This window comes from Heterocephalus glaber, unplaced genomic scaffold, assembly GCF_053883595.1.
Source record: "Heterocephalus glaber isolate CG9 unplaced genomic scaffold, H.glaber_assembly_v1.0 deba00001608, whole genome shotgun sequence".
Classification (NCBI taxonomy): domain Eukaryota; kingdom Metazoa; phylum Chordata; class Mammalia; order Rodentia; family Bathyergidae; genus Heterocephalus; species Heterocephalus glaber.
Genome location: NW_028258379.1, coordinates 40935790 through 40962622, shown reverse-complemented (window position 1 = coordinate 40962622; position 26833 = coordinate 40935790). Strand labels below are relative to the sequence as shown.

Here is a 26833-nt window from a genome sequence, read left to right as displayed (position 1 = left end):
CCTGCCAGGGGCCCTTGCTCAGAGTCTGGGCTCATCACTCGGCAGAGGCTTGCTTATTCCACCCTGTTCTTGTGACTCATTTCTTTAGAGTGAATTTCTTGTAGACAGCATATAGTTGAGTCTTACCTTTTTGTTTTAAAAAAAAGGCCTCTGGCCAGCAGGGAGGTATTCGGACGGCACAGTGGCAGGGCCGGTGGTGTGGCTGAGCTGGCACACACCGCCTTCTCCACTTCTGCCCCACGTCTGCCTCCTTTCGGGTTAAATGTGTCTTTTTTGTTTTGGTTTGGTTTTTTTGGTACCGGGGATTGAACTCGGGACCTTGTGCTTGCAAGGCAGGTGGCAGAAACACTGAGCTAAATCCCAGGCCTTTAAATGTGTCTTTTAAATCTTCCCATTTTATTTCCTTTATTGGCTCATTTGCCTGGGTTTCATGAGCTTCCCACAAATGCTGTCTTTTTATTCCAGGGTACCATGTTGCATTTAAATATTTTAAAAATGAATGGCTCTCCAGCCCGGTGGCTTCAGGCTTTATGCTATCTTTGTCATAGCCCACCTTCAAGTGGTGTAAGAGAGCCTAAAAGCAGTCCACTTTGATTTCTCCTTTCTCAGCCTTGGGATTGTCATAAATTTTGTTTCCAAACATGGCATAAACCTCCAAATAGTGTCATCATTTTTGCTTTGAATAGTTGTTTCACGCTATTTTACTGTGGTAAAATATGTGTGCATTTCGCCACTCGCCGTTTTTAGGTGAACAGTCGGTGGCATTACACACCTTCGTGTGCTGTCCGACCACTGTCCTGTTGAGAACTTGGCCTCTCCAAATGAAAGCTGCACTGTTGAGTGGGGCTCTCCATCCCTGCTGGCCCCAGCCCCTGGTCCCCGCCCATGCTTCCCATCCCCACAGCTCTGGTTGCTTGGCTGCCTCACCCGGGTGAGGTCTTCTGTGTCTGGCTCTTTCACTGAGTGTTCTCCTTCAGGTCCATCTATGTCACTGTGTGGGTCAGAGCTTTCTTTCTGAGGGCAGTCACGTTCCACTGTGTTGACAGTAGGCTTTGCACATCCTGCTGTGCTGGACATCTGGGTTGTCCCTACCCGCTGGCTACTAGGAATAGAGCTGCCATGAACACTAGTGTGCAGTAAATATATATACGCCAGCCCCGACTGTGTACTGTTATTTCTTTGGTGACACGCCCCGACGCAGTCCTGCTGAGTCCCAGGCAGCGCTGTAGCTTCCTGAGGAACGGCCTCCTGCTCTCCACAGTGGAAACACCACATGACAGCCTCACCGTGGATGAGACCTGCAGCTTCCTGATGGGCATCTTCTCATGTACTATGGGGTGTCTGCATCCCTGCCATGGAGAAACGTCCAGTCCAGTCCTTTGCGCCTCTTCGAGCTGGGCTGGTGTTTATCGTTCAGTGTAGGAGTCCTTGATACACAGTCAGTAAAGGGTTGCCAGGGATATGAAGAAAACAGCCTTCACCGGACCCACACCCTGCCCATGCCACAGCTCTTCGGCCTCTGCACACATCTCCTTCCCATCTGCTGTCATCTTCCTTCTGCCTGGAAAGCTGCTTTCCACAGTTCTTGCAATTCTTCCAGCTTTGGCATGTCTGAAATGTCTTTATTTCACCTTCGCTTTTGTCAGACACTTTCAAGGGTCGAAGTTCACTTTCTGTCACTAACGATACAGCACCAGTCTGGCGGGGCATAGGAAAAGCGGTTCCCTCTGGCTACCAGCTCCAGCTCGAGGTGGAGGGGCCCTGTCTGGCGATGCCTCTCCCTGGCACAGTCCTGGGGCAGTGCAGGGTGACAGGTGGCCAAGTCAAGGAGCTTTCAGAGCACCCGCTGGCCACAGGAGGGTCGGTCCGCCCGCCTCAGTTACCAGCGCCTCTCACAAGGGGCTTGGAGGGGACAGGGTGTTTAAGCCAGGGTTGGGCGGAGAATCCTAGGAGGGTTCTCTTTCCCTTCTGGTTTCTTGAGAGGGTCTTGCTTTGGGGGAATCTGACCATGATGTGTCTTTCTGTGGCTTTCTCCATGCTTCTGTTTGGGGCTCAGTAGGTGTATGATTCCAGCAAATTTGGAAGCTTTACGGCAATTATACCTTCAAAACCCTTCCTGCACCCTCATACCCGCCCCACTCAGGCGCTAGACTGCCGGAAGCTGTCTCACCACTCACACTGCTCTGCTCAGGCCTCCCAAGTGCTGGGAGGGTTAAAAGCACACACTACTGTGCCCGGCTCTGCTCACTTCCTAGCCCGGCTTCTGGTTCCTTTTGGACTGTTTCTGTTGCTGTCTTCAGGGCGTAAATCTTCTGCAGTGATTAACCTTGCTTTTGATCTTGTCCAATGAACTTTCCTCTAGACTTCCGGCTTTCCTTCTCACTGTAAAGTGTATTTTCCTATTCTCTGCATGTTTGTTTTTACTAGACACCAGGTAGGTACGTTTTGTCTTATTGAGTATTAGGGTGAAACAAAATACCAGCAATGGCCTGGCTGTGAGGGACAGGGCAGCTGCTCCTGGATCCTGTGGCCCCTGCTGGTCTGATACCCTGCCGAGGACCCTGCCTGTGCCCCATGGAGGTGAGGCTCCCAGGCTTCCACTGCGAATGGACCTGCTTCCTGCTGTAATTTGTTGTTTTTTTTTTTGGTACCGGGGATCGAACTCTGGACCTTGTGCTTGCGAGGCAGGCGGCAGCACCACTGAGCTAAATCCCCGGCCCCCCTGCTGTATTCTTGATGCCCCTCTAGTGCAGGGCAGCATCCCCTCTGTGTTCGGTGTGCAAACTCAGGGCCCTGGCTCCGACCCTGTATGCCCTCAGCTTGGGCACGGAGCTTTGGGGCCCTTCCTGTCTTGTGGGCTTCTGCCCGGTCTGGCTGATTTGCCTTTTCTTACCTGTTTAAAGGCCAGCTGGGCTTCCAGCAAGTACCAGTGACAAACCTGTGCTCCAGGTGCTGTCCAGGCAGCACCCACCCTCCCAGACTGCTGCTGCAGCTGGTGGTGAGCCAGGCAGGCTGAGGAGTGAGGGTGGGAGCTGAGCCCCAGGGTGTGGGTGCTGCTCGAGACCAAGCCTAAGAGTGAGCCTTACAGCCACCCAGAGCAGAGCCCTGGCGAGGAAGGGACGCTGAGGCAGAAAGCCAGGGCTGGGCAGGCTGGGGGTGGGGGCAGGAGGGCTGAGGCTGCTGCCTGTCACTGGTAGGTAGGCACATGCAAGCCGGTAGAGCACAGCACGGAGGTGACACAGCTGGCTGCTGCCAAAATGGGGCTGAGCAGAGGAGCTGAGGGTGTGCTCAGGTGGGCGGCAGCCTGGGAGCAAGGCAGCGACGGCCGCGAGCACAGGGGTCTGGATCTGCAGGCAGAGACTGGGAGGCAGCTCTGGGCCTGAGGCCGGAGGAGAGGTGAGCCTGGCGGGAGCCGCCAGCACAAGGTGACATGGCTTGTTCCTGGTGCTTGTGGCACGGGACGCCGGTCAGCCAGTGCTCAAGCCAGCTACCCCAGGCCTCAGAATGCTTCGGGTGCAGACGACCCAGGCAAGAGCTACAACCCCATTCACACCCACACACACCTGCTGGACGTGGCCAAAGCCCATTCGGGCCTGGCTTTCCTGAGAACCAGGTTGCCTGCCCCCGGACGCTGGCTGCCGTGCCCAGTGCCACAGTAGGGAAGGCTTTTTCTTGCTCCCTGCCCTCTGCCCCAAACCTGTCCTAGTCCCAGGCTTCATACTGGGAAGCAGGTCAACTGCCCACTGAGCCACTGGGAGGTCAGGGACCTACCTCCTTCAGGACAGGCCCCAGGGGCGCATGTGCGGGGCTCCACCTCCATCCTCCAGGGCCCTGGACTTCTCATCAGCTTGTCCCCAGGGCCTCCTGCAACCACAGCCACTCAAAATGGGGCAAGGACCTCCAGCCACCCAGCCTAGCCCAGACTCCTCCCCTGCCACACCAGAGCTCCTGGAAGCAGGGGCTGTCAAGTCAGCTGAGGCCCAGGCTACACAGGTACCAGGAAAGCACAGCAGACACCAGGCTGTGACAGCCAGGCGTGTGACAGCAGCATTTCAGGCACGGGTCAGGAACAATACCTGCCACGGGGCGGCCCAGCATGCTGCTGATGCCCTCGGGAGCCAGGTGCTGGCCCTGAGCAGGGCTCACTCTTGCTGGGCGGCACCAGGAGGAAGGGTGGGCCAGCAAGCAGGCCGCGTCCTTCCCGGGGGTGGCAGGCCAGCCCTGCCGCTCTGTCACCACCCCCCCCCCCAGATGACACCCTCTGCCTGTGACGGGTTCCACACCTACACTGGTGACAGACAGGAGGCTGTGTGTGCAAATATAAAAGGCTTTATTCACTTCTGTCATCGAAGTATGAAACACACACACACACGAGCCACGCCCTCCTTCCTCCTGGTGGACGCGGCGGCCTCAGGCTTCAAACATGGCACAGCTGTTGCATAGCGCCTTCTCCCACACATCACTGCAGCTGCACGTGCAGGGGAGAGGGAAGAAACGTGTTAGGGCTGGCTGTCCCCTAGGGGCCACTGCTGTCCAAATCCAGGACACCTCCGGACACGCCCTCGTTTATAGACGGGCTCTTGTGACAAGGGTGGCTCAGGGCTGTTTTCCAACACTGGCTTGCTGGGGGCAGCTCAAAGATGCCCTGTGGCTCAGAAGTCTGGGCCTTTCCTCCTCTCCCTGGGTGAGCAAGTGTGATCAGACATGACGTCACCCGAAAACAGCAGCGTCTGTCCTAAAGAGACTGCCACTCGGGGAGGAGAACACGAGGACAAAGGGAGAACAAGCCCGTGGACAGGACGCCAAGGGCTCCTGGCAGCCAGCGTACGGCAGGAGGGCCGGGACCACACTCTCCTCAGCCTCTGGAGGCTACCACACTGCCGGCACCTGCCCTAGATGTCCAGCCTCTGCAAGTGTGACAGTGACTTTCTGCTGTCTACGCCATCCAGCTGGCCTGACCGGGATCTCAGAGACAGTGCCCCCAGGGAACGCCCAGGGATCTCCTAGAATCCACAGGGCTACACGGGGGCACAGGGATCAAGGCTCCACAGAGGGGCCAGGGATGTAGCTCAGCGGTTCCGCTGGCTGCTGCACAAGCACAAGGACCCAAGTTCAATCCCTGGTACCAAAAAAAAAAAAAAAAAGACTCCAAAGGGAGCCCACCACTTCCAGGGAAGGACACATGCTGGCAACACACTGCCCAACCACAGCAGGGACACGCAGGCTGAGATGAGCAGAGTCAGAGCTGCTGGCTACAGCCCTGCACAGGAGCCAACAAAATGCCCTGGCAGCCGGCCTGTGAGCTGGGGGACAGCAGGAGCAGGGTACAGGGCCACCAGGTTGGGATGGTGGCGGCAGCTGGGCCGTGTTTCAGGTAATCACAGCCACGCTGAAAAAACCTCATTTCCTGACACTCACAGGGCTCTGGGTCCTAACCCAGGAAGCCAGGGTGTGTCTGGTGGGCAGGCCTAGCTCCCAAGCCTGGGACACCACTTCTGGCCAGCGACCTGGGCAAGCCACTTATTTGTAAAGCAGGGCAGAGAGCCAACCTCCTGGGCTGTGGCCATGAGAAGAGCATGTCACAAGGGACGTCAGGGTCCCCTGGACACCAGAGTTTGTCTGGGGAAGGAGCAGCAGAAAGCAGAGGCACATGGAAACCAGCATCAGGGAGGGCGGAAAACCCCGAACCCAGCTACAGGGGCCTGGAGGGAGCAGTCTCCTGGCAAGCACAAGTGCCAGGTTCAGCCAGCTGCAGGAGACACACGCGCAAACACAAACTGACTTGACTAAGCAAATGGCCCACTCCCCGATTAAGAAACGACTGATAGGGGCCAGGGATTTAGCTCAGTGGTTTCACCGCCTGTTGCACAAGGGGAAGGACCCGAGTTCGATCCCCAGTACCAAAAAAAAAAAGAAACAACTGATAACCCTATAAACAAGGCCGCACGTGGCCTAACTGAGTGCACACTTGCTGACCTGTGTCAGCCATTCCTCAGGCAACAAGCACAGTACAGGGAAAGCGGGTCCATGAGGAAGTCCTAAATGTGAAGGCAAGAAGAACAAAGAGGTGTTTTAAGACAGGAGGCCCCAGAGAGAGTAGCTGGCTTATGAAATTTGGATCTCCTTTAGAAAAGATCATAAATCTTCAGAAAATAAAGGTGGGCAAAGCATCTTTAACCACTGTGTCCCATCCCATTAAGCAACAGTGCCAAGAGAGCACGCACTTGTCCCCTGCAGGGCATCCTAGGGCTCCTGGAGCACGCTGTGGGGAGGGACAGGAGGGATGGCCCACGACTTCAGAAGCTCCACAGACCAAGGCACTTACTCCACAAGGCCACACAGGGCACAAGCCACGGCACCGCAGCTCCAGCAGGTGCGCACACACTGGCCGCACACGGCCCGCTCACACTGGCCACAGACCACCTTCCCATCCACAGCTCGCACGCACGATGAGCAGGCACGGGACACTGCTCCGGAGAGGTCTGTGAGGAAGAAACATCAGGCTGTCAGCCCTGGAAGGAGGCTGGAAGGACATGGGGCTGCGGGACCACCTGTCTCTTTCCAAAAGTGACAGCACAGGGCCCCAATCCATCTACCACTGAGTCTTTTAGACGACCTGCGGCCAAGTACAGCACCTGACCCTGTTCAACTAGAAATACACAGTGAGACTCCAGGTCAGCACTGTGATCACTACCCAGCTCTTGCTACTGCTTTGGAACATCTCTGTCCCTCTCTGTGTCTCAAAGTATGCCCCACTGCGTCACTGCTTAACCAAAAGTTCCTAGACCCTCCCAGGACCATTGACCAGACCCAGGAATGAAGCTGGCAACTATTTTTAACCTGCCCCAGGGCCACAGAGCCACCCGGCCAATGTGCTCCCACCTACAAGGCCTGGGAACAGCAGGTGGGACACTGCCTCAGAGGCCTACAAAAGAGCCTTGATTCTTTTCTAACTCGAGAGTTAAAAGCTATTTAATAACCTCCAGACAACTGGAGGCTTCTCAACTTCCTGCCATTTGCTCAGTGTCAGATTCTGGGTGGGATTCCTGCTTGCCCTGGTAGGAAAAAGTCCCAAGCAGGCAGACCATCTTTCCACCATCGCCCTCAGTGCCATGGCCACAAATGTGGTTGGTGGCCACTTACCAGCTTTGGAGGCCTGGGCACAACTCCTGATCAGTCGCCCATTGGGTCCAATCAGCATCTGGCCCCTTGCAGATCGAGGGGTCTCTGTGGGACCTGGCTTTGGGGACTCTGGTAGATGGACAATGGCATAGCCCTCACCCCACACATGGTCTCTGCAGGCCTGGGCTCCATGGAAAAGCAGCTGCTTGGTCTTCTCTGGGGAACACACACCATTCATTAAGTTTACACTGTGCAGCCATGAAGGCCTCACACAGCCATTGCCCGACCCATGAGGTGGCACAACATGTGCCTGTCACCCCGGCCCACTCTGCCTCTCCATGCTGAAAACGCTCTTCCCTCCCAGGTTCACTTGGCTTAGCTGCCATCTGGCCCAGGTAGGTTCTGGATCCTGCAACCCTGCCTGTGCGCCATCCAGGGGCTGTCTCTACTGGTCCGCTCACTGGCCTCAATTCCCTGGACTTGCACCCCTTCCCTCCCCTGTATTCTCCCTCCTGCAAGTGGGAGAATCATGTAGAGGAAGCCCTGTACCCTGAAGCACTAGGAGCATTCATTATCAAAAGCAGCCAGAGGCTCAGAACTGTGCTTAGAACCCTAGGCCAGTGTGCCCTCCTTCTACCCACCGGAGGGACCTGCCAGCCACAACAGCTCCTGACCAAGGAATTCCAGAGTCTTCCAGGCCCTCTGGCCCCTGACACAAACCCGTGCCTGGGAGCTAAAGCAGCTGCTGGAAGCAGTGCTTTCCATCAGGCTTCATGAGGCACCTACGTGCCCTCACAAAAGCAAATGCCAGGTGCTAGCCCCAGCCATATTCAACCCGGCCAAGACCGAGATGCAAGATGCTGGGGCTCTGTGCGAACTCAGCAGCAGCAACAGCGGTGGAAACAGACTGGCTGAGGCCTGCCCGCTCCACCAGCCTTCCTGTCCCTACCTCCCCAGGCCGCAAGCCGGTGCTGTGAGGGACACGCCCCTGCAAAGCGCCAAGACGAGGGCAAGACAGAGACAGACACCTTCCCAACTCGACTTTATTCTTTCTGCCTACAGTGCTTATGTCTCTGAAGGCACAGTCTTGCAGGTCAGCCAGTCCCCAGGGCTGCCCTCACTTGATCACCTGCATGGCCTGGGAGCAGATCTGAGTTTGGAACACGGGCGCCCGGGGAGAGAGGGCACAGCAGCGGCACAGCCGGGGAAGGGGCGAAGAGGGCCTGGAGGTGCCTGTCTCTGACAGCTGGGCTCTCCCACGTCCCAAAGGCACAACAGCACCATTCACAAGCACCCCGGGTCATCGTGCATAAACCGCTAGATAAAGGAAGCTCTACTGTGCATCTGCCCGGGCAGGTCACCATGAAAGGAGGCTCAGTGACACCAATCCGTCTGGACTATGCGTGCGAAAGGCTCCCCCGCTTCCCCTGACCTCACCCCTCCGGCCGCAAGTGCTCCACAGCGCAGGACCGGCAGGGGCGGGGTGGGGACAGAGGAGGCGGCTCCAGGACACTAGCGCCCGCTGGGTAAGCCTGGAGCTGCCCCCGGCGGGAGGGCCCGAGGCGCCCGCACTCACCAAAGATCTCTCGCGAGTACCGCTCGCCACACACACCATGGCTGAGCTCCTTCAGGCCCACGCGGACTTTGAGCTGCAGCGGGGAAGCATCCGCAAAGGGGCAGCCCCGCTTGGGCATGGCCGCGGGGCCGAAGGACGCAGAGCGCCACACGCCGCGCGCGTATGCGAACGTCACAGCAGCGCGCCAACTGTCGGGCGCGGGATAGGCTGAGAAGACTTCGGAGGCGGGGCTCGTGCGAGCTGCGGCGCAGGATTGGTCGAGGCGAAGATTGGAGGTGGGACTCGGCGCCCGGGAAAAGCCAAGAGAGAGGCCGAAGGTCGGAAAGGAGTGGCAGGAAAGAGACAAGCCTTCCGCGCTGCTCAGAATAGGTTGGAGGTTAGATCTAGGCGGGACTTGTGGGCGTTGCGGCGCGGCCCCGAGCGGAATAGGCCGAGGCTGGGGCGGGGCGGGGCGGAGGAGTGTATGGGCTTTTGGGTCCGGCCGCCCCCGTGAGGCAGATCTGGTTCACGAGCCCGGAGTGTCAGGGCTTCACACGCGGTCCTGCCCTCAGCCGCGACAGACCCGGGCCGCTTCCGCTGGTCCTCGGCGTTGCCCACGTCTCCTCGTCCGCCCCCCCCAGACACTGCCTTCCCCGGGCGTCCGTGTTTAATGCGGTCGGGAGAAATGACATTTTATTGAGGGTGATCAAGGGCGTCATTGTCGGGCTTTCCTCGCACTTGGCCGGAAGTCGCTGCAGAGCCGCTGTCATCTCCAGCCCCGTCTTGCGGGGCGCCAGGTTTGCTCCTGGATGTTTACCGTGAGCCTTTCCCGTTCCTTCCTTATCCTGGCGACCCAGGGCCCGTGTCCCTCGCACAGAAAGCTGTTCACACTGGCAGGAGCCGGGTGGCTCTCGTCCGACCTGTGTCTAGATAACCCTGCCAAGGCAGCCACCCCCGGGAGCCTTGGCGCTGGGCCCGTGTGGATGTGTGGGTCAGGTGACAGGCCGAAGCTCACACAGCACACGAAACTGGAGTGCTTTTGTTTATTTGCCCAGGGCACTCTACCATTGAGCTCCATCCTCAGCCCTTTTGTAAATTCTTTAAAAAACGTTTTTTTTGAGACGCGGTCTCACCAAGTCACTAAATTGCCCAGGTGGAACTGGTGCTTGTGATGCTCCTGCCTCAGCCTCCCGGAGTGCTGGGATTACAGGCATGTGTCACTACACCTGCCTCCAAAGTGGTTTGTTACAGATCCAGGTGACAAGACCAGCAGGCCAGCTCTCCATGACACACCAGCTGGTAGGGGCAGAGACCTGAGGGCCTTTATTGGGGTCCTAGGGGTTACCCATGCAGGTGTCCATGGGAGTTCTAAGCTGGGCATTGGGCTGGCATCTGCCTCTTTGGAAGCTCTCTCTTCTTCCCTTCCTTGACATATTATGGAAGGATTCCCAGAAAACCCAAAGAACTGATCCTGCTGTTCTGTCCCACCCCAAGCCCTGTGCCATACACTGGACACCAAGCCCTTCCTGTTTTGCTGCCACCACGACATGCCCAAGTTTCCAACACACTGCATTTCATGCAGTCCTGGGCCTGCCTGCCCCTTTCTTTGGCCTCGAGGTACTTTACCAGTGGCAGCCAGCTCATGTGCAGGACAGGATTTCCTCTTAGGAAGCTGCACCAGGCACACTCTGGTCATGAAGCATGGTCATCTCTTAGGGCTGGAAAGCAGCAGGACAGAGTTGAGGCAAGCACGCAGCGGCTCCTGGACATTATTACAGCATGGCTTCAAATGGACACACTGTGTGACAATCAGTGTGTCACACAAGGCCTCTGTTTTGAGCACTGGGGCTCATTTTAAATGGCAGAATTTTAAAAACTGTACACAGAGCTGGCTTTCAGATGTTTAAAATCATTGTAGAATTCAATGGGTCAAGCTGAAAGCGTCAACAGAAAAACAGAAGTACAGAAAATAATTTTCAAATGTTTTGTTTCCAGTGTTGCTTGTGATGCCGAGGAACATGGCTGCAGCTGCTCCTGCAGGGATGGGGTGCATCTGTGGCCCGGGGCATCTGTTGGGTCTAGAACAGCTGGATCATTGACTCTCTGGACTTGCCAACACCGACCCATTTGACTGAAAGGGCAACAGAGAGTGGTCAAGGTGTACCCAGAGCACAGAGTCCGTAAACAAATGGAGTTTTGTGTAGTACGATTCACCTGGCAAAAAGGACTGTTATTCTCCAAATGGAAAGAGCTATAAAGTTTAAATGACAAAGGCAGTGCCCAAGGAGAGTTGTTGGAACGAAGCTGCAAGCAGCCCCTGGTCCCGCCCCTTGGATGAGCCACTGCCTGCACAGTCCAGTCTGTGGGCCAGTTGCACAGGGACAGGGTGCCTGCCACCCACCTTTTCACCTTCTGGGCAGTTACTGCTCCTGCCAAGGGAAGAGCAACCCCGTCTGGCTGGAGCTGCTGACCTGACAGTCCCTGGAAGGTACCCACTGTCCCAGCTCCAGTCCCCTTGCCCCTCACTGCCTGATGCCTTCAGGTGTTCAGCACACCTGCGGGTTCTCACTGCTCTCTATGCCCTGCACCGGAACCTGGGCCCAGGTGGTGTCCAGGGTGCAGGGAGGACTGTGGGGAAGGGGGACTAGCACCCACCTGCCACACCCACATGGTTCTCCACAAACCGCACGTAGTTCTGGGCCTGTGGGGGTAGGTCTTCCCACTTCCTGGCACCTGTGGTGTCCGCTTTCCAGCCAGGTAGTGTCTCGTACTCTACCTCGACCTTCTGGAGTATCTCCTGGTTAGCTGGGGGGTCACACAGGAGTGAGCAGAATCCCACAGACCGTCCACCACAGGGAAGTGTTCCTGACACAACACTTGGCAGACTGGAAGCCAGCAAAGGCGAGGGACATCCTGGGTTTTCTTGGTGTTTGCCAGTGAATCAGGAGTGCTCAGGGTCTGAGCTTCCAGACCCGGGGCACACAGACCCACACACGTGTTCTCCAAGTGTTCTTGGCGACGTCAGGCTCTGCTTGGGAACCAACCCTAGGAGATTCTAGAGTCCTACAGCATTAAGGTACAGGCACCCTTGAGGACATGCCTCCTGGGCAAGGACCCCTGTGCCATGCTGACCACCCCTGCTGGTGGGAAGTCCCGGAACAAGCAGCCCCCCATGAAGGGTCTGCCTCGGGCATGCCCCATGTGCAAAGCCATGGGGACCACCAGGAGGAGACCAGGTCTCCATGGTGTATCCTCTCCAAGACCAGGGTCAGTAGGGACCCCCGAGGGTTCACATGGCTCTCACACCAAAGGGGCACCTCTGGGTCTACCCAGATCTCCATGCAGGTGCTAAGCAAGGGAAATGATGTCCACAGCTGCTGGAGAAGTAGCTGTCAGGGGAGCAGGTCAGTTGCACCCATGGTGTGACATCAAAAGGGATGTTCCAAATGCATAAGAGGAAACCCAGGCAAAGAACATCATATGCTTTTGAAAAGAAAGGACGAATAGGGCCAGAAGCTCAGTTAGATCTTAATGTCTACCTGGGGCTAGGGATGGCGGTCAGTGGTAGATGAGTGTTTAGCATGAGTGACACTCTGGGTCCCATCCCTGCTCCAAAAAGTAAAGGAAATAAATCTAATTGTGAAGCATATTTTCCTAGATGAAATAGTCATCTTTCCATATGCAGAGGCTTTTAGGTTTTCCAGAGCCATCCATGTCCACTAACTCAGAATCCCATCTCAGGAGGTGAGACTTTCATGCCGATGTGGGTGAGGGTCCTCAGGGTCCTCACCAAGTGTCCCTGAGACTGGCCAGTCCTCCCCAGGAACCCGTGAGAGGCCAAAGCCAGGTGGGGGCAGGTCCTTGGGGCAAAGCAGTGGTGCTCCACCTGCTGGCAATGCCACCCCCCCGCCCCGGTCCCCTTCTCTGATGCCCAAAGGGCAGGCAAATGCTGGCTCATGTCGCGCACCTGGGAAGTAGGGAATCCTCTTCCCGTTGAGCTTGTATGAGATGCCAACTTTAATCTCACTCAGGATGTCCAGGATGTCCAGCTTGGTCAAGGCCAGCCTGCCCAGAAAGCAAGGAGTGAGAGATGCAGAAACAGCCCTCACTGCCTTGGTTTTGTTCTTACCCTCTCCTTTTCCCTCATATTAACCCTGAAGTTTGGGTGATCCCAGAAGACTGATCTGCTCCAGGGTACAGGGGAGGTACCCACTCAGGCCTGTGCCATCTTGGCTGTCCAGCTTTCCCGCCCCAAATGCCCTGGCCCAGACTCTTTCCTGTGACTGCAGCTTCCTCCTTGACAGTCGGAGCCCCTTCTGCCTGAGGCTTAGCCACATCTGCCCAAAGCATGGCCTCATGTGGGGTCTCAGTGCCACGAACACTGCACTGTGTCCCCTTTGCCCTCCCATGCCCCCATCCCTGCTTCTGGAGCAGCTGGTGTCATGATGGCAGCTGGCTCTCCACGACTTTCCTCTGTGCCAGCCTGAGGCTAGAGCGTCCAGGTTTTTCTCTCCTTTTTTCTGTCTTCCCTCCCTCCGAGGAGACCCCAGGTGCGGTGGCCCTCATGGATCCTGGACCCTGTGCTTCTCAGTCTGGTGCCGTGAACCCCAGCTGCACCAGGGAAACAGGTCAGTGACATCAGGTCCCCAGCCATGTGGTTCCCCTGGGAAGATGGGCTTGGAACCCACCAGGCAGTGCTCTGTTTAAGTCTGGACCCAATGAGGACTTTGCCACCTGGTGGAAAACATGCAACTCACAGCCTTGGCTGTCTCACTAAGCTGGAGAGGAAGCAGCAAAGCCTTGCTGCCCCAGAGAGGGTCCCAAGCAGCTGGACCTCCAGGTCCTCTTGGGGAACCCTGGGGGCCCACCATGCCTCTCCCCGCCACACCCTCACAGGAAAATCCAGAAATTCCACCTGACAGCAAAGCAGCCCCCTTCCCAGCATCCTCGGGCGCTCTCTCCTGGGGCTCACAGAGGTGGGGGACCGTGAGGCCCTTCCCAAGGGCTGCTAACCTGGGCAGCACCACAGGAGCACCTCTATACTCTGGGTCTTAACTCAAGCTGATGCCTCTGTGGCCCCCTGTGGCTCTCCTCGAAGGGCAGGTGTCAGGTCTCTGGTGAGTCACAGGTGGCCTTTCTTGTTGGGGCTTTGCGTCCTTCCTAGGAGCCCAAGACACTCGTGGTGGTCTGGGGAGCTGAGGGCTGAGGGCTGTGTCACTGCGCCACCCCCACTGGGTCTGGTCTCTTCCCTGCTCCTTCTCTGAGCCCACCTGTAAGATGGTCCTTCAGATGCCAGGCCCCTCAGCTCAGAGACCACTTGAGCGTGACTCTGGGCATGAGGGGGAATGGGCACCTGCTGCTGGGCTGCCCCAGCCCTGCTGTCCCTCTGCAGCCTGTCCCCTGGCCCCTGAAGATGAGTCCAGCAGCCACACTCAGGGCCACTGGGAAGGGCCTGAAAGACAGACTCGGTGAGTGTTGGCCTGGCAAGTGGTCCCAGATGGGCATCACTGCTCCCAACAACCTGAGCAGGGATTCTGCCTCACTGGGGAGGAAGCATGGCCCTGTGACCTGGATTTGTTTCACATGTGCACAGGACCTGCTGTGAGTTCTCACAAGGCCAGGATGCCACCACTATACACCAGGCCCACCTGTCATGCCTTGAAGGGGAGATGGAAGAACCCTGCATAGGGACTGCTTACGCCGTGAAGCCGTTGACCATGTGCGCGTATCTCAGGATCATCAGGTCCAGCCAGCCGCAGCGCCTCTTCCTGCCTGTGGTCACCCCCCACTCGTGGCCACGGTTCTGCAGCAGATCTCCGATTTCCTGCGCAGGCAAGGGGGCATCCACATGGCTCAGTGGCCCTCGTGCCTGTGGTCTCTGTGCCTTCTCCTCCCACTGCTGCCCCTTTCTTGACCTGGGGATCCCTGAAGGTGCACTCTGCACAGGGTCACCCCCATGTCCCCCGCCCTTGTGTCCCTAGCAGCCATGTCCCCAGCTGAGGTGCATGGCACCCAGCCGTGCCTCCCAGGAGCCCCAGGCTGCACCAGGGAAACTGAGGTCAGGGACCTCAGACATCAAGTCCCAGCCATGTGGTTCCTGAGCTTCTCGTGGAAAAGGGGCTCAGAACCCAGCAGCAGTGCTCTGGTTAAGTCTGGGCCCAACAGGGACTGAGCCGGCAGGGAGGAGCCTGGGCCTGCAGCTCAGCTTGGGGACAGCAGACCTTTTAATCTCATCCACCTGTGTCTGTGCTGCTCGGTGAAAGCCCCGAGGCTCTCTGGACGGCCCCTCCTACCCATCACAGTCTGAGGGTGGGGCTGTGCTTTCAGCCCTGTCCTAGCTTGGCCTGAGCCGGAAAAAGAAGCCCCGAACAGGACCCAGCCAGCCCAGCCCCAGGAACAGGCCAAGGAAAGCATCCAGTGTCCTCTCTAGAGGAGCTAGCTACTGCAGTGAAGGTGTCTGGGGCTTCCGGGCATGCTGTGTCTGAGGTCCCTACCCTGCGGGGGTGAGCAGAGTGCAGGATGCACACCCGCACATGCACCCCGCCACAGGAGCAAGCTGACCTTCAGCCCATTCGCTACCTGCCTGCCTGTGTGTGTGTGTGGGGGGGCGGTGAGGCTGAGCAGGGCCCCCAAAGCCCCACCCTGCGGCCTGAGGCTGGGCACTCACATTGATCTGCTCCGTGGGGAAGGCTCCAATGCCCACACGGGTGGTGTAGGCCTTCACCACGCCGTACACATCGCCTATGTTCTGGGGCGGGATGCCCAGCCCTGTGCACACGCCACCCACTGTGCAGTTGGACGACGTCACAAAAGGGTAGGTCCCTGCAAGACAAGCCACAGGCTGGAGTCTCGTTCCCCCCTGGTTGCCCTGGGCCCAGGTGCCTCTCAGCAAAGGGCAGGGGCCGGGTCTACCCCTGCGTGCCATGCTGTATACAGGGCCATGCAGCTTACATAGGAGTGTGGGGTGAGGGCAGAAACAGGCTGTTCCCAGTGTGGACCAAGGTGGCCTGGTCCCCCTGGTGTCCACTGCTGTGCCTGTGGGCTTAGGGATAGCCCGAAGTGTCCATCTGCAGCTCAGCCCTTCTCTTCTCCCTGACCTGCTGCCATTAGGAAAGCTGGGACAGCAGCATCACTTCTGTGGGCGTGGGTGGCACCATGGCTGTGACAGAGGCTCTGCTCACCCCACGGCGCTCCACAGGCAGCCAGTCCCCAGCGTACACAAAAGGCCATCGGGATCCGGAACCCAGGACAGAGCGGGGGTGGGGACAGGGGCGGAGAGCGTACCGAAGTCGATGTCGAGGAGGGCAGCGTTGGCGCCTTCCACCAGGACCTTCTTGGGGGGGCCGTGGAGCGCCTCGTACATGAAGTAGACCCCATCTCGGACCATGGGTCTGATCCGTTCGGCAAAGCCCTGCAGGGACCACGCCAGGCGGTGCTGATAGGCTGCTCCGAGGAGTCCAGCAGTCATAGCAAGGGAGGAGTGACTCGCCAACCCTGGGGTGCCCCACTTACCTTGAGACTCTTGAGCTGGCCTTCGACATCTATCTCCAGGCTGGAGAACATGGATTGGTGCTGGTGGGCCAGGTTCTTGAATCTGTGCAGGTGATCGACACTGTCACACAGAACTTTGCCCTGCAGGATCCCAGCCCCCTCCTCTCCTGCCAGACACCCCAGTACCTGGTGGAAAATTCATCAAAGTCCGACAGCAGGTCGCAGATGCGGAGACCTGTCCGGGCAGCCTTGGAGGAGTAGGTCGGTCCAATTCCCTTTTTGGTGGTGCCGATGCTGAAAGACAGGACCGGGTGTTGGCGAGGACCCCTGGCCCTCACCATGGCCTGCTTCAGCCCTGCCAGCTCCTGCAGAGCTGGGGTCCCCCAACTGATGAAGGTCAGGCAGGGTGACGTCCCAAGAGCATCCCTGAAATTGCACTCAGGACACCAAATGTGGGGCTTTGTGGGGTCCCCCATGCTCAAGTGCATGGCTTCCACGTATGCAGGGCTGGTGAGGGCACAGCATTCAGAGCCCCAGCCCTCTGCCTGTCCCCAGCAGTGCCCTTGCTGCCTCCAAGCTGCCCTTCCTTGGCTTCTCCCGTGCTGGGCAGTGAGGATGCTGCTCTTGAGCCACTGCTGCTTCCCCCAGACGGAAGTGCTGGCTGTGCCCACCATCCCCAGGGCCTGCTCTTAGCACGCAGGCTGCTCACCATTGCTATCTGTGCCTGGCTGTGTGCCCATGTGAGCACAAGGCCCACTGTAGATGTGCCTTTGTGTGTAGGTGTGAAGGCGTGTCTGCACGCATGCGTGTAACCCATGAGGACAGCAGCTGGAAGTGGGACCTGCACGTGAGCCTCCCCCGGTCTCTGGTTGTCAGAGGTCCTAGCAGATGTCTGAGTGCACGCTGAGTGCCATCCCGTGCAGGGGCAGGATGTGGGCACTGGCTGGGGCTGGGTGGGCAGGGTTGCTGGGCTGCTTCAGCTTCTCTTTTCCCGGAGGCCCTCATGTGCAGCCAGGGTGGTGCAGGCCAGGGCAGGGACAGCAGGGAAGCCAGCAGGGACAGTGTGGGCCCTGAGAGGTGGGCTGTCATGGGGGTGTCCTCAGGGGCTTTGAGTGGAGTCCCCGCCCACTGCACCCAGGACGGACGTGCCCGTGGCCCAAGACCCAGGAAGGGCAGCGGGCCATACTCACTTCTTCCCCTCCTGGGCTTGGCGTTGCACTTCCTGCAGCCCGTCCACCGCCTGGTGGAAGTCGAACACTGCCGGGCCACCAGGTGTCAGGGGGCGGGAGAGAAGCAGAGGGCAGAGGTCTGTGCAGGTACTCGGCGGCGGGATGAGCCGTCTCCCAGGAAGGGTGAGGGTGTGGGCATGACCCCTGGGGCCCGGGCAGGAGCAGAAGCTGGGGTTCCAGAACCTCAGGCTCCCCTGGGCCCATGCAGGTGGGACTGCGTGATTCCCTGGCCTCAGTTTCCCTGTCTGCAAATGGGGGTAGTGGCTCCTGACCCAGATCTTTGGGAAGGGTGAGGAACAGGTGTGGGAGCTGTGTGGGACCGGGCAGGATCGTGGTTCAAAGCTCACCGAGGTGGGCCCGGTCGGAGATGATGAGCCGCTTCTCCCAGTCCTTCAGGCCTGCAGGGACACGGCACACGGGGCGGCCTCATGGCCCGCTGCGTCCACAGGTGCCCTGTGCCCAGGCCAGGCGAGCCCACCCAGCCCCGCCAGGGTGAGCATGGGGCCAGGAGGCCAGGGGTCCCCCGCACTGTGCACAGCATGATGGCCCTGCCCAAACCACCTCCTCCCGGGCCCTCGCCCCGCCCTGCAGCACCCAGCCCAGTGCCGAGAGCCAGGATGCTCAGCTCTCTTTCCAGGCCTCCTCGTCCGGGACGCTGGCGGAGCCCCAGCCACCCTGCAGGCCAGGGCGGTCCGCGCCCCTGGGCCCACCTTTCTTCTCGTTCTTCTCGGCTTCCTCAAACAAGCCCGGCAGGTGGACGACCACACCGTTGCCTGCAACACAGCGACGCCACACGAGGCTGAGCCAGGCCCAGAGCCTGGGAGCCGACGCTTACTCTGGCCTGCACCTGGCCGGCCGGGGTCACAGCAGCCAGGAACTGGGAGCAGCGCAGCGTCCTTCTGGGTGAATGCGTGCGCCAGGTGTCGCCTCGCACGACTCACCCTGACCCAGCCTTGGAAAGGAAGGGACCCCTGACGCACGACAGCATGGGTGAGCCCTGGCACATGACGCCTGGTGACATCAGCCAGGTGTGAGGTCCCCAAGTGGCAGACTTAGAGGCAGGAGCGGGACCGCGGTTAACGGGCTCCGGTTTCAGAGCTGCCGTCCGGGTGGGTGGCAGGTTCTACGCATGGACAGTGCGATGTTGCACAGCAATCACTTCCTTGCCGTTTACCCAAAGCAGCTGAAAACGGATGTCACACCCAGGCCTGAGCACAGTGCCTAGGCAGCTTTATTCCTGCCTGCCCACCGCGGGAGCAGCCAAGGTGCCCTTCCCTGTGTGGAGCGAGGAAATGAGGCGCACCTGACAGTGGAGGGGCTGTGCAGCATGCGACCCTGGTGTGGCCAGGAAGGTCAGGCAGGTCAGGGTTCGGGGGGCAGGGCTGTGAGCCTTGCCCCACCACCAGGCCAGACCAGCACGGTGGCACTGTGCCAAGGGCCATGACCTCAACCTGAACTTGGAAACGGGACAGTTTTCTACCTGAGCGAGCACCATGAGGTTGTCCCCTCAGCTTGGACCAGTGTGGGTAGGACTGTGACACCACCAGTGGCCGCTGCCACTGCCTCTGCCCACCCTGTTCCATGGAGTCCAGGCATTGCCCATCCTGGGGTGGCAGGTAAGAGCCAGCTCAGTCTTTAAACTATAATGATACAACTTTATCTTTGACACTGGAAAAGACAAAACCATGAAGGCAGTAAAGTGATCAGTGGTGGGCAAGGTGAGCAGGTGACACGGGGTATTTTAAGGCAGTGACACTGTCGTGTGTGACACTAACGGTGGACACGCATCACTGCACATGTCTACACCCCCCGACCACCCCAGGGGACCCAGTGCGAACCCTGGGTGGGGCGACAGCGGTGGCTGTGTGGCTCCTCCATGGTGACAGGGTGTGAACTGGGGGCTGCAAGTGCAGGGGATGGGGTCGCTGGGAATGTGCTGTGCCCGCCCCAGTTTTCCCATGAACCTGAAACTGCTCTAAGGCATAAAGTCTTTTAAAAGACTAGAAATTGATTTAAATGGTAAAGCTCACTGAATATATTTTGCTACCACACCAAAAAAAAAAGGTAAAAGCAGCAGTGTGGTATGAAAACACACACAGTGGGCAGCTCAGCAGCAGCCTGTGCAGGTGGAGGGAAGGCAGTGACCAGCAACTGCACAGAGCTTCTGGTGATAAAACAGTTCTGAAGTTGGCTTCAGGGCAGCAACCCCACAGAGGACTTTATGACTCCTATGTCAACCTCATTGAAAGGATTTTTTACCAAAACAGCGTGACTATGCGAAAGGGGAACCTTGGAAAAGCATAGCCCCCACGTCCCCCAGGACCCTACCGACCCAGCTCTGAGGCGTTTTCCATCCACATAAACTGAGGTGGGGTCCACAGAGGGGTCCCACGAGGCTGAGTGGCGGGCAACTCTCCCGAGGTCACACAGCATGCTGGTGTGTCTGGCTGAAGGGGCCTCTGGCTCACCATCAGGAGCCCAGCAGAGTCCCCCACTGCCTCCCAGGGGAGCCCCTTGCCCCACTGCCATGCACGGTTTGGCTGAGGGGAGGGGGAGCTCAGTTCAGAAGGGAGTGACCTGGAGACTGTACAAGTCACAGCGAGCGGAAAAGGTCACCTAAATGCCACGGCATCTGGAAATAAGCTCGTGGCAGAGGTGGTGAGCGTGGAAAACCCCCTGCTGATGGCTTTGCGGGGTGCCTGCCATGCTGGTTGTGAGTCCACTCACTCGTGCTCCCGGTGACCCCGTGGCCCGGCTCTGGCCATGGCCCTGACTTGGCCTCAGCGTCTAGGCAGATGACCCTCCCGGGAAGTGACCAGGGCCCAGCAGGATGAGGCCAGTCCTCAGCCGGTGCCCCCTCTGCTTCTGTACAGTAGGCAGAGGCTGTCATCCTGGGGCACAGCCAAGCTGCTCCCATCCCCTGCACTTCCTGAGGGCTGGGGTCAGCTAGATTTCTAGGGTCTGGGAAGAGCTGGAAGGAATGGGCCAGACAGAGCCAAGCCTGGCTGGGGACCAGGCAGAGGTCTACGCACACGGGCTAGGAACTAGGCTAGGAACTAGGCCAGGACGGCTCCGAAGCCCTGATGGAGGTGGGGAGGAGACAAGAACCTGGGGACCAAGGTGGTTTCACTTCTCACGGGCACTGAAAGGTCACAGGTGGCTGCAGTGAGGTCAACAGGGGGATGTGCACTGAGCCTGGGGCAGCTGGGGGACCGTGGGGCAGGGGGTCCCTGCAGCATGGACTGGGCCCTGGGGTGGGGAGCCTGTCAGGCACTGGAGTCGCACGGTAGGAGGCCAGCCTGGCTCCCAAGCGTACCCAGTCCACACTGTGGAGCTGTGCTCGCCCAGCACACGCACCAGAGGTCATGAAAGGCACATCGGTGGGTAGACTTGTGCATGCACAGGCAGGAGTCCAAGCTCAGCAGACTCCTGTGCCCTCTGACCCCGGGGCATCCCGGGCAGCACCACACTGGTCTGCAAGGCCCCCTCCTGTCTGTTCCTGCTTGGCCTGGTTGGTGGCTGGCTGTGGGGGACTCCTACACCAGCTCCTGACGTCCAGGAAGCCCAGGGCTGTGGGCAGACCGCATATAGGGTCTCCTGAGCCCAACTCTGGGCCTTCCGGCTCAGGCTGCAATGCTAGGGTGGCAACAGGGGACACTCACCGATGAAGGACACGGCCTTGGTGTTGATGATGCCGCTGGGCAGCAGGTGGAAGTCATACTCTTTGCCGTCTACCACCACGGTGTGGCCAGCATTGTTGCCCCCCTGGGGACAGAGACTGAGCTGGCAATGTCCTCAGGCTCCCTAGGCACCAGCAGACAAAGCAGAGAGGGGCCCCTGGGGAAGCTCACAGGGCCCTGTCCAACAGGCCCCTGCAGTACAGGCGTGCTGGTGGGCAGATGGGAACGGGACCCCTGACCCTGGGCGCAATGGATAGGGCTGCACCTCAGGCAGGCAGGCGGACCCACCACGGGGACACACATGTGCTGGTAGGCACACAAGGGGCCTGGGGGTGGCAGCGCCTCCCTTCCAAGGATGGCCCACTACCACACAAGGGACTTGCTGGCTGACTGATCTTCAACCTCCTCCTTCCTCCTGTCCCCTGCTAGGCTCACCCCGGCCCCAAGACCTCCGATGCCGCACCTGTTATCTGTGCCTTACAGGGGCCCAACAGGCTGCTGATGCTGACCCCACCCCTCCCTGCCTCCCCAGGCAGGACCCTCAATGCGGCTGCCTGTGGCTCGCATGCTTGGCGAGTCCAAGCCTCCTGGGTCCTCTGCTGAAATAGCTGGGTGGAGGTGGTGATGCTCGGGGCCCTGAGGGCCCCCACTTTCGCAGCGATCACTGAGGAGAGGGCTGGAGTGCCACGAACCCAATCCCCTCCCCATCCTCCAGCCCGGAGAGACGGGCCTGCTAGAAGGCCGCCCCACACCACGGCCCCAGATGTGATGCTGAAGCGTTAGATGTCAAGCGCATGGGTGAAGGTCTCCCTGGGGCTTCTCCCAGCAGCCTCCAGCACACCCACACTGTGATGCTGGTGATGCCTCCTGGCCAGGTGAGACCCTCCCAGATCCACCCAGGTCAGCCTCCCCGCCTGGGGGCCCCGTCTAGACGTGGCTGACTACACGGCAGTGCACCTCCTCCCAGGGCACCCCCAGCCGGCACTGGGCCATGCGGTGGTGGCTGTGGTCCAACCTGGCATGGGTGGGCTCTGTGTGTGGATGATGAAGATGCTGAGGGGCCTGTGGGGAGCAAGGGCGTGGAGGGGACCTGTGTAGCCCCTCATGGGGCACATGGGCAAGCTGTTCTGGGGGCTGCCTGGAGGCAGGGAGACAAAGGAGGCTGGGGGCACAGCAAGAGGAGGAAGGAGGAGCTGAGAGATCCCTGAACTCCCTGGGGGCTTGGCAGACGCTGCATCCTCTCTTGGGTTTGTGGGTACAGCCTGTGGGATGGGCCAGGCCCACAGCGGACCCTGCAGCCAGGTTGGGAGACCCCTCCATGCTCCTCTCTCACCTGGCATGTGCAACCCCTCTGGCTTGGGAAGCACCTGCGTCTATGACCGGTGTCTACCGGAGGTGAGGTCTCCAGGGACCAAGGTCCCGAGAAAAGGCGAGTCTGGGGCAGAGCCGGCAACACACCATCCTGGCCCACAGCCTCCTCCGTGCAGTGGGCAGACCTCAGGGACAATGAGGTGGTTGAGCACTGCCTGCCAGGGCAGCTGGGGGCCAGGAAGCCAGACGCCCCGGGAGGGTGCCCAGGACCAGGCCAGCTGGCAGAGGACACAGGAGCACACCGCCTGTGTCGGGGTAAACTCGGGTGCCTGGGAACAGCACAGCATCACAGGCCAGCAGGCATCCCATGACCTTGGGCCAGTGCCCGCTGTGGAGCCCAGGCGTCAGGGACAGGCACTTGGGGAGGCACTAGCCACGGGGCTTCCAGCAGCCCTGCAGAGGTCACCGACCACTGGAGGGGGCGGGGCACTCGGACCTGCCCGGCTCGGCAAGAGGAAGCCATGTGGTGCCCTGAGCCCTGCAGGCTCTGCCCCCATCCGGGTGAGCAGGCTCTGGAGGACGCTGTGCCCAGAGCTAGCTCTCATCACATGGGCATCAGCCCGGCCACCGTGCAGTGTGAGGGCCTGTGTGCTCAGCCTGCGATGGCCACGTCTCAGCGTGCAGTCTCCTTCCTGGGCCCTTGCTGGCATCACCCTGGGGGCCCCTGGGGTCACCGGCAGCCCTCCTGTGGCTCTGCCTGGGTGCTGGGCCCCAAGGAGGCTGACCTCAGGGCTGGATCTGCATGGCTCTGCCTGGCTCCCCACCTGGAGGCCCGTGGCTTGCCCTGCCCTCCTGGGTGCTCCCAGCGTGGGCCCCAGAAGCTCCTCCCAGGGCAGACCCTGGGTGGAGTGCTGCGAGGTGCCTCCCCAGTGGGCCCTCCATGCCAAGCTCCCCTCCAGTCCCCAGCCCTCGGCCCACGTCCATGCTCCCCCGGCTCCAAGTCACCCTGGGTGCAGCAGGGCCGACTGCATCACAGGCTGCTCCATCGGCTTGGGGGAGGTCTCACCTCCTGTGCCCTGGGTGCTCCCGGGCCTTAAGGCTCAAAAGCCACCCTCCTGGGGCTGAGGTAGGGGCCTGATGGCCAGGCCCCAGCACCCCCACGAGATGCCGCACTTCCTTTCGGTGTCTCCTTCCAGGTTCCCTCTGGGAGGCCCTGGGCAAAGTTGGGGAGGATGGAGCCTTCATCTGCCTGTGGAAGCACAGGGCAGTGTGGCCATGTGGCCATGCTCTGTGGCCAGCACCATGGTGGTGCAGAGGTGGCAGGGGACCTGCTTTTGGGAGCATCTCAGGTACTCCAGGGGGCCCAGAGCAGCCTGGAATCTCTGGTGAGCACTTGAGAAAGCTCTAGAACCCTGCAAACCATAGGACAGGACCCCCCAAGGCACAGGACATCAGCCAGAGAAGACACAGGAGCCCCTGGGACCTGGTGCCCACATTTGTGGTCCACCCACGGGGCTGTGGCTTCCACCACCAGCCTGAGGTCGACCCAGAGAGTGACCTGAGCCAGGCCTCAGCCCTGGCCGGAGCTGGGTGGTCACGGACATGAGTTCATAGTGGACAAGAGAAAGCTCCACCAGGCTCCAGTGCCCAGTGTGCCCTCAGCTGGCCATCCTCAGAGGAAGGAATGGGTAGGACATGGAGTAGGGCGGGTGTGGAGCCCTTGCTCTGTGCCCACTTCACAGACCACCTGGTTCCTTCAGCCTGGCATCCTCTGTGAGGTCAGGCCCTGGCATCAGACCCGGCTCTGGCATCATCGTTTGGCTATGCTCCTGCATTGTAAGGACAGGCAGCCCCGGCTGGACCCTCAGTGCCAGCCTCTAACCATACCAGGGTGGCCCTGGGTGCACAGAGATGGGGCAGATGCTGGGAGGCCGGCAGCAGGCAGGAGCCTCACTCCAGGACAGAGACAAGTGCAGGAAGCTGGGTCCCTGAGCATGTGCAGAAAACAGGGGTCTGTCACCGGGGATGTGGCATGGCCTTGTGGGGCGGGGCTGGCTGGGTGCCCACAGGTGAGGCAGGGGTGCAAGCCCAGGCTCATCATGCTGGGCAGGTGGCTGTGGTTAGGGAGTTAGGGCCTGCCTCAGCTTCCCCTCGAGTTTCCCGAGATGTGAGGGAGCTCTATGGAGCCCCATTCACGGGCTTGTCAGCAGGCTGGGGGGCACCCGTGGTTCCACTGTTAATTCCTGCTGAGCAGGCATCCACGGCCCCTTCAGCCCAGGACAGGGTTTGATCTCTGTAGGGGACAGGCTGGGGGAGAGGGTTCTGAGTGGGCCCAGTGACAGGTCCTGTCAAAGGGTGGGAGTCACGGGGCCTAGCCTGGCGACCTGGGTGAGGGTTGTGTCAGCAGGGTCCTCTTGATGGACCTACAGTTTGTGTGGATGGTGCGGGGCAGGGGCGCCCTGGAATGACAAAATTCTGGACGTGTACCCAGCTACAGGTCTGAGGGGTGGGGGTCAGAGAACGGGGGACTGCCCCACCCTAGGAAGCACTTTTCACAGCCACCCACAGGCCTGTCCAGAGGCTGTATTCTCGGGCAGCGGGCTGCGGCCACCCCTTTCCTCCAGAGCTCCCACAGCCACTCCTGAGCCCAGCACCAGGCCCCGGTGCCAGGGAAGAGTTCCACCAGGTGCACCTGCCCCAGGGGTGACTCCAAACACAGCAGAGCACCCAAAGCAGACACTGCATGGGGCTGACAGCACACAGGCAGCATGGGCAGGGTCCCATGGGCGAGGGCAGTGGCCCAGAGTGTCCACCCAGCACCTGGAGCACTGCAGGTGCCCATGCCCTGTGCAGGTCCTTGGGGACACAGCTGTGCCTGGCTCCTGCGTGGCTCCAGTAGACCCTGGGTCGCCCTGGCCAGAAGTCTGGGCTCCTCCCTCCCCAGGTGCCTGGGATCCTCTGGATTCTGCTCCAGGTCCTTGCCCCAGACACTCAGCCTGACCGGGTGCGGCCAGCCTGAAGCTGCCCAGACCCTCATGGCTGCAGAAGGAGGAGGGAGGGTTCTCCCGGCCTCAAGTTACCCGAGCCCGAGCCGGGTCCCACACCCCGGGGCGGCCCAGTCACTCTCACGGCGCGCCCTGCCCACCCCTGAGGATCGGGTGTCCCCAAGTCAGCACTTGTATTTATAGCTCTGGCCCTGGGCTACCCTGGGAGCGGGCAGCATGACGGGGAGTGTGAGTGGCTCGAGTGTGCCGGATCGTGGGCGAAGCGCCCCAGGGAGCCGCTCCCGCGAAGACCTCCCAGGGGCGCCGGTTCCCGGGGAGGGGGGGCTCGCCGGGCGGTGGGGGACCCGGCGCCCGGCCCGCACCTGGCAGCGGCTGACGATGTCGGCGTCCGTGGCCAGCAGGTCCACCACCTTGCCTTTGCCCTCGTCCCCCCACTGCGCGCCCAGCACCACGGTCACGCGGGAGCCGGTCGCCGCCGCCTCCTGCTGCAGCCGCCCCCGCTTGACGCCGCCCGCGCCGGGGGGCCGGTCGTTGGAGGCTCGGGTCCCCGACATCTTCGTCCGCCGCGCTGGGCCGCCCAGGAGCCCGCGAGCCCGCGCGCTGCGCCATTAAATGGGCCGTCCGGGGCGGGGCGGGGCGGGCAGGGGCGGGGCGGGGCGGGCAGGGGCGCGCGTGACTCGGCGCAGGTCCCGCCCTGGGGCTGCCAGCACTGCACTGGGCGGCAGGGGGCGTGCGGACACCGGGCGTGGCCTGCGGGAAGCAGGGCGGGCCACGCACGGCGCCACATCCCCGCCAGCCAACGCGGAGCCTCCCTGCCAGCGGGGCACTCCGGCGGACACCGCCCCCAGCGGCAGCGGGACCACGGAGGCCCCAACTCGAAGACGCCCGCCCCGCTCAGCCGCCGGCCTGTGCGCGGCCCTCAGCCCCAAGTGCAGGCAGAGCGGGACCTCGGCCCTCAGAGGGGTCGCCTGATGCGCACCGGCCATGGCAGCGCCGGTTTCCAAGAGCCTGACACCAGCCCTTCCTGATCCAGCCCGAGGGGCCTGGGGACCCAGAGAGGCCATGGTCTGTGCGCTCCCAGACCCCCGCGCCTTCCCAAGTGGACTGGTTTAGAGAAAGATGGCGGGAGAGGAGGCCAGCCCCGAGAACAGGCTCCTCCCCTCCCTGTCCCTGCCCTCTGTCCTATGGGCCGAGCAGTCAGGGGCCTTGAGCTGCCAGACTGCGTCCCCAGGAGAGACCTTCTGTGTTAAGGGGACACGTTCTCGCCCTCGCAGTGCCACCAGGGGGTGACAGATGGCCGGGTGGGAAGCAGCTGAGCCAGGGGCAGCAGGCTCCAGACTGACACTGGCACAGGTGGGACCCCCTGGAGATGGGTGGGGGGACATGCGGTGCTTCGTAGGCGAGGCGGGGGCAGGATGGTGGCTGGAGACATCCAGGGGT

The 26833-nt window shown here is 60.5% G+C and overlaps 2 protein-coding genes and 1 long non-coding RNA gene across 5 annotated transcripts; 1 reads left to right on the top strand and 2 right to left on the bottom strand.

The window, feature by feature from the left end:
* Nucleotides 1-4313: 4313 nt before the first annotated feature.
* On the bottom strand, nucleotides 4314-8869 carry Siva1 (SIVA1 apoptosis inducing factor). Of its 2 annotated transcripts, XM_004836853.4 has the most exons (4): nucleotides 8699-8869; nucleotides 7144-7338; nucleotides 6326-6482; nucleotides 4314-4468 (listed from the first exon to the last, which is right to left on the bottom strand). In XM_004836853.4, the coding sequence occupies exons 1-4, from the start codon at nucleotides 8814-8816 to the stop codon at nucleotides 4411-4413; spliced, it is 528 nt and encodes a 175-aa protein (XP_004836910.1). In that variant the 5' UTR covers nucleotides 8817-8869; the 3' UTR covers nucleotides 4314-4410. The 2 variants fall into 2 exon arrangements, with proteins under 2 accessions (XP_004836910.1, XP_004836911.1); XM_004836854.4 differs by lacking the exon at nucleotides 7144-7338 and having other exon boundaries at nucleotides 8699-8867.
* Nucleotides 8870-10566: 1697 nt separating this feature from the next.
* Nucleotides 10567-26025, bottom strand: Adss1 (adenylosuccinate synthase 1). Of its 2 annotated transcripts, XR_015445194.1 has the most exons (14): nucleotides 25756-26025; nucleotides 21060-21162; nucleotides 18108-18170; nucleotides 17745-17795; nucleotides 17359-17425; nucleotides 16355-16462; nucleotides 16190-16271; nucleotides 15962-16088; nucleotides 15345-15499; nucleotides 14377-14501; nucleotides 13691-13837; nucleotides 12645-13288; nucleotides 11333-11482; nucleotides 10567-10808 (listed from the first exon to the last, which is right to left on the bottom strand). XR_015445194.1 is itself a non-coding variant. In XM_004836856.4 (13 exons), exons 1-13 carry the CDS (start codon nucleotides 25945-25947, stop codon nucleotides 10756-10758), a joined length of 1374 nt encoding a protein of 457 aa, XP_004836913.1. In that variant the 5' UTR covers nucleotides 25948-26025; the 3' UTR covers nucleotides 10567-10755. The 2 variants fall into 2 exon arrangements, 1 of the variants encoding a protein (XP_004836913.1); XM_004836856.4 differs by lacking the exon at nucleotides 13691-13837 and having other exon boundaries at nucleotides 12645-12742.
* Nucleotides 10808-19408, top strand: LOC110345606 (uncharacterized). The gene is made up of 2 exons (XR_015445195.1): nucleotides 10808-11165; nucleotides 13221-19408. It is a non-coding gene; the product is annotated as an uncharacterized LOC110345606 (long non-coding RNA).
* Nucleotides 26026-26833: the final 808 nt, after the last annotated feature.

Bases quoted from the DNA above. Each gene is read 5' to 3' on its own strand.
- Siva1 (XM_004836853.4), bottom strand. From the start codon at position 8,816: ATGCCCAAGCGGGGCTGCCCCTTTGCGGATGCTTCCCCGCTGCAGCTC. The intron at 7,339-8,698 runs GTGAGTGCGGGC...TGTGTTCCCCAG, and splicing joins GTACTCGCGAGAGATCTTTG to AGAAGACCAAGCAGCTGCTT. The intron at 6,483-7,143 runs GTAAGTGGCCAC...TCTTCCTCACAG, and splicing joins TGCCCAGGCCTCCAAAGCTG to ACCTCTCCGGAGCAGTGTCC.
- Adss1 (XM_004836856.4), bottom strand. From the start codon at position 25,947: ATGTCGGGGACCCGAGCCTCCAACGACCGGCCCCCCGGCGCGGGCGGC. The intron at 12,743-14,376 runs GTAAGCAGTCCC...CTTTCTGGGCAG, and splicing joins ATGGTCAACGGCTTCACGGC to GCTGGCCTTGACCAAGCTGG. The intron at 11,483-12,644 runs GTGCGCGACATG...GTGACCCCCCAG, and splicing joins GAGGATTCCCTACTTCCCAG to CTAACCAGGAGATACTCCAG.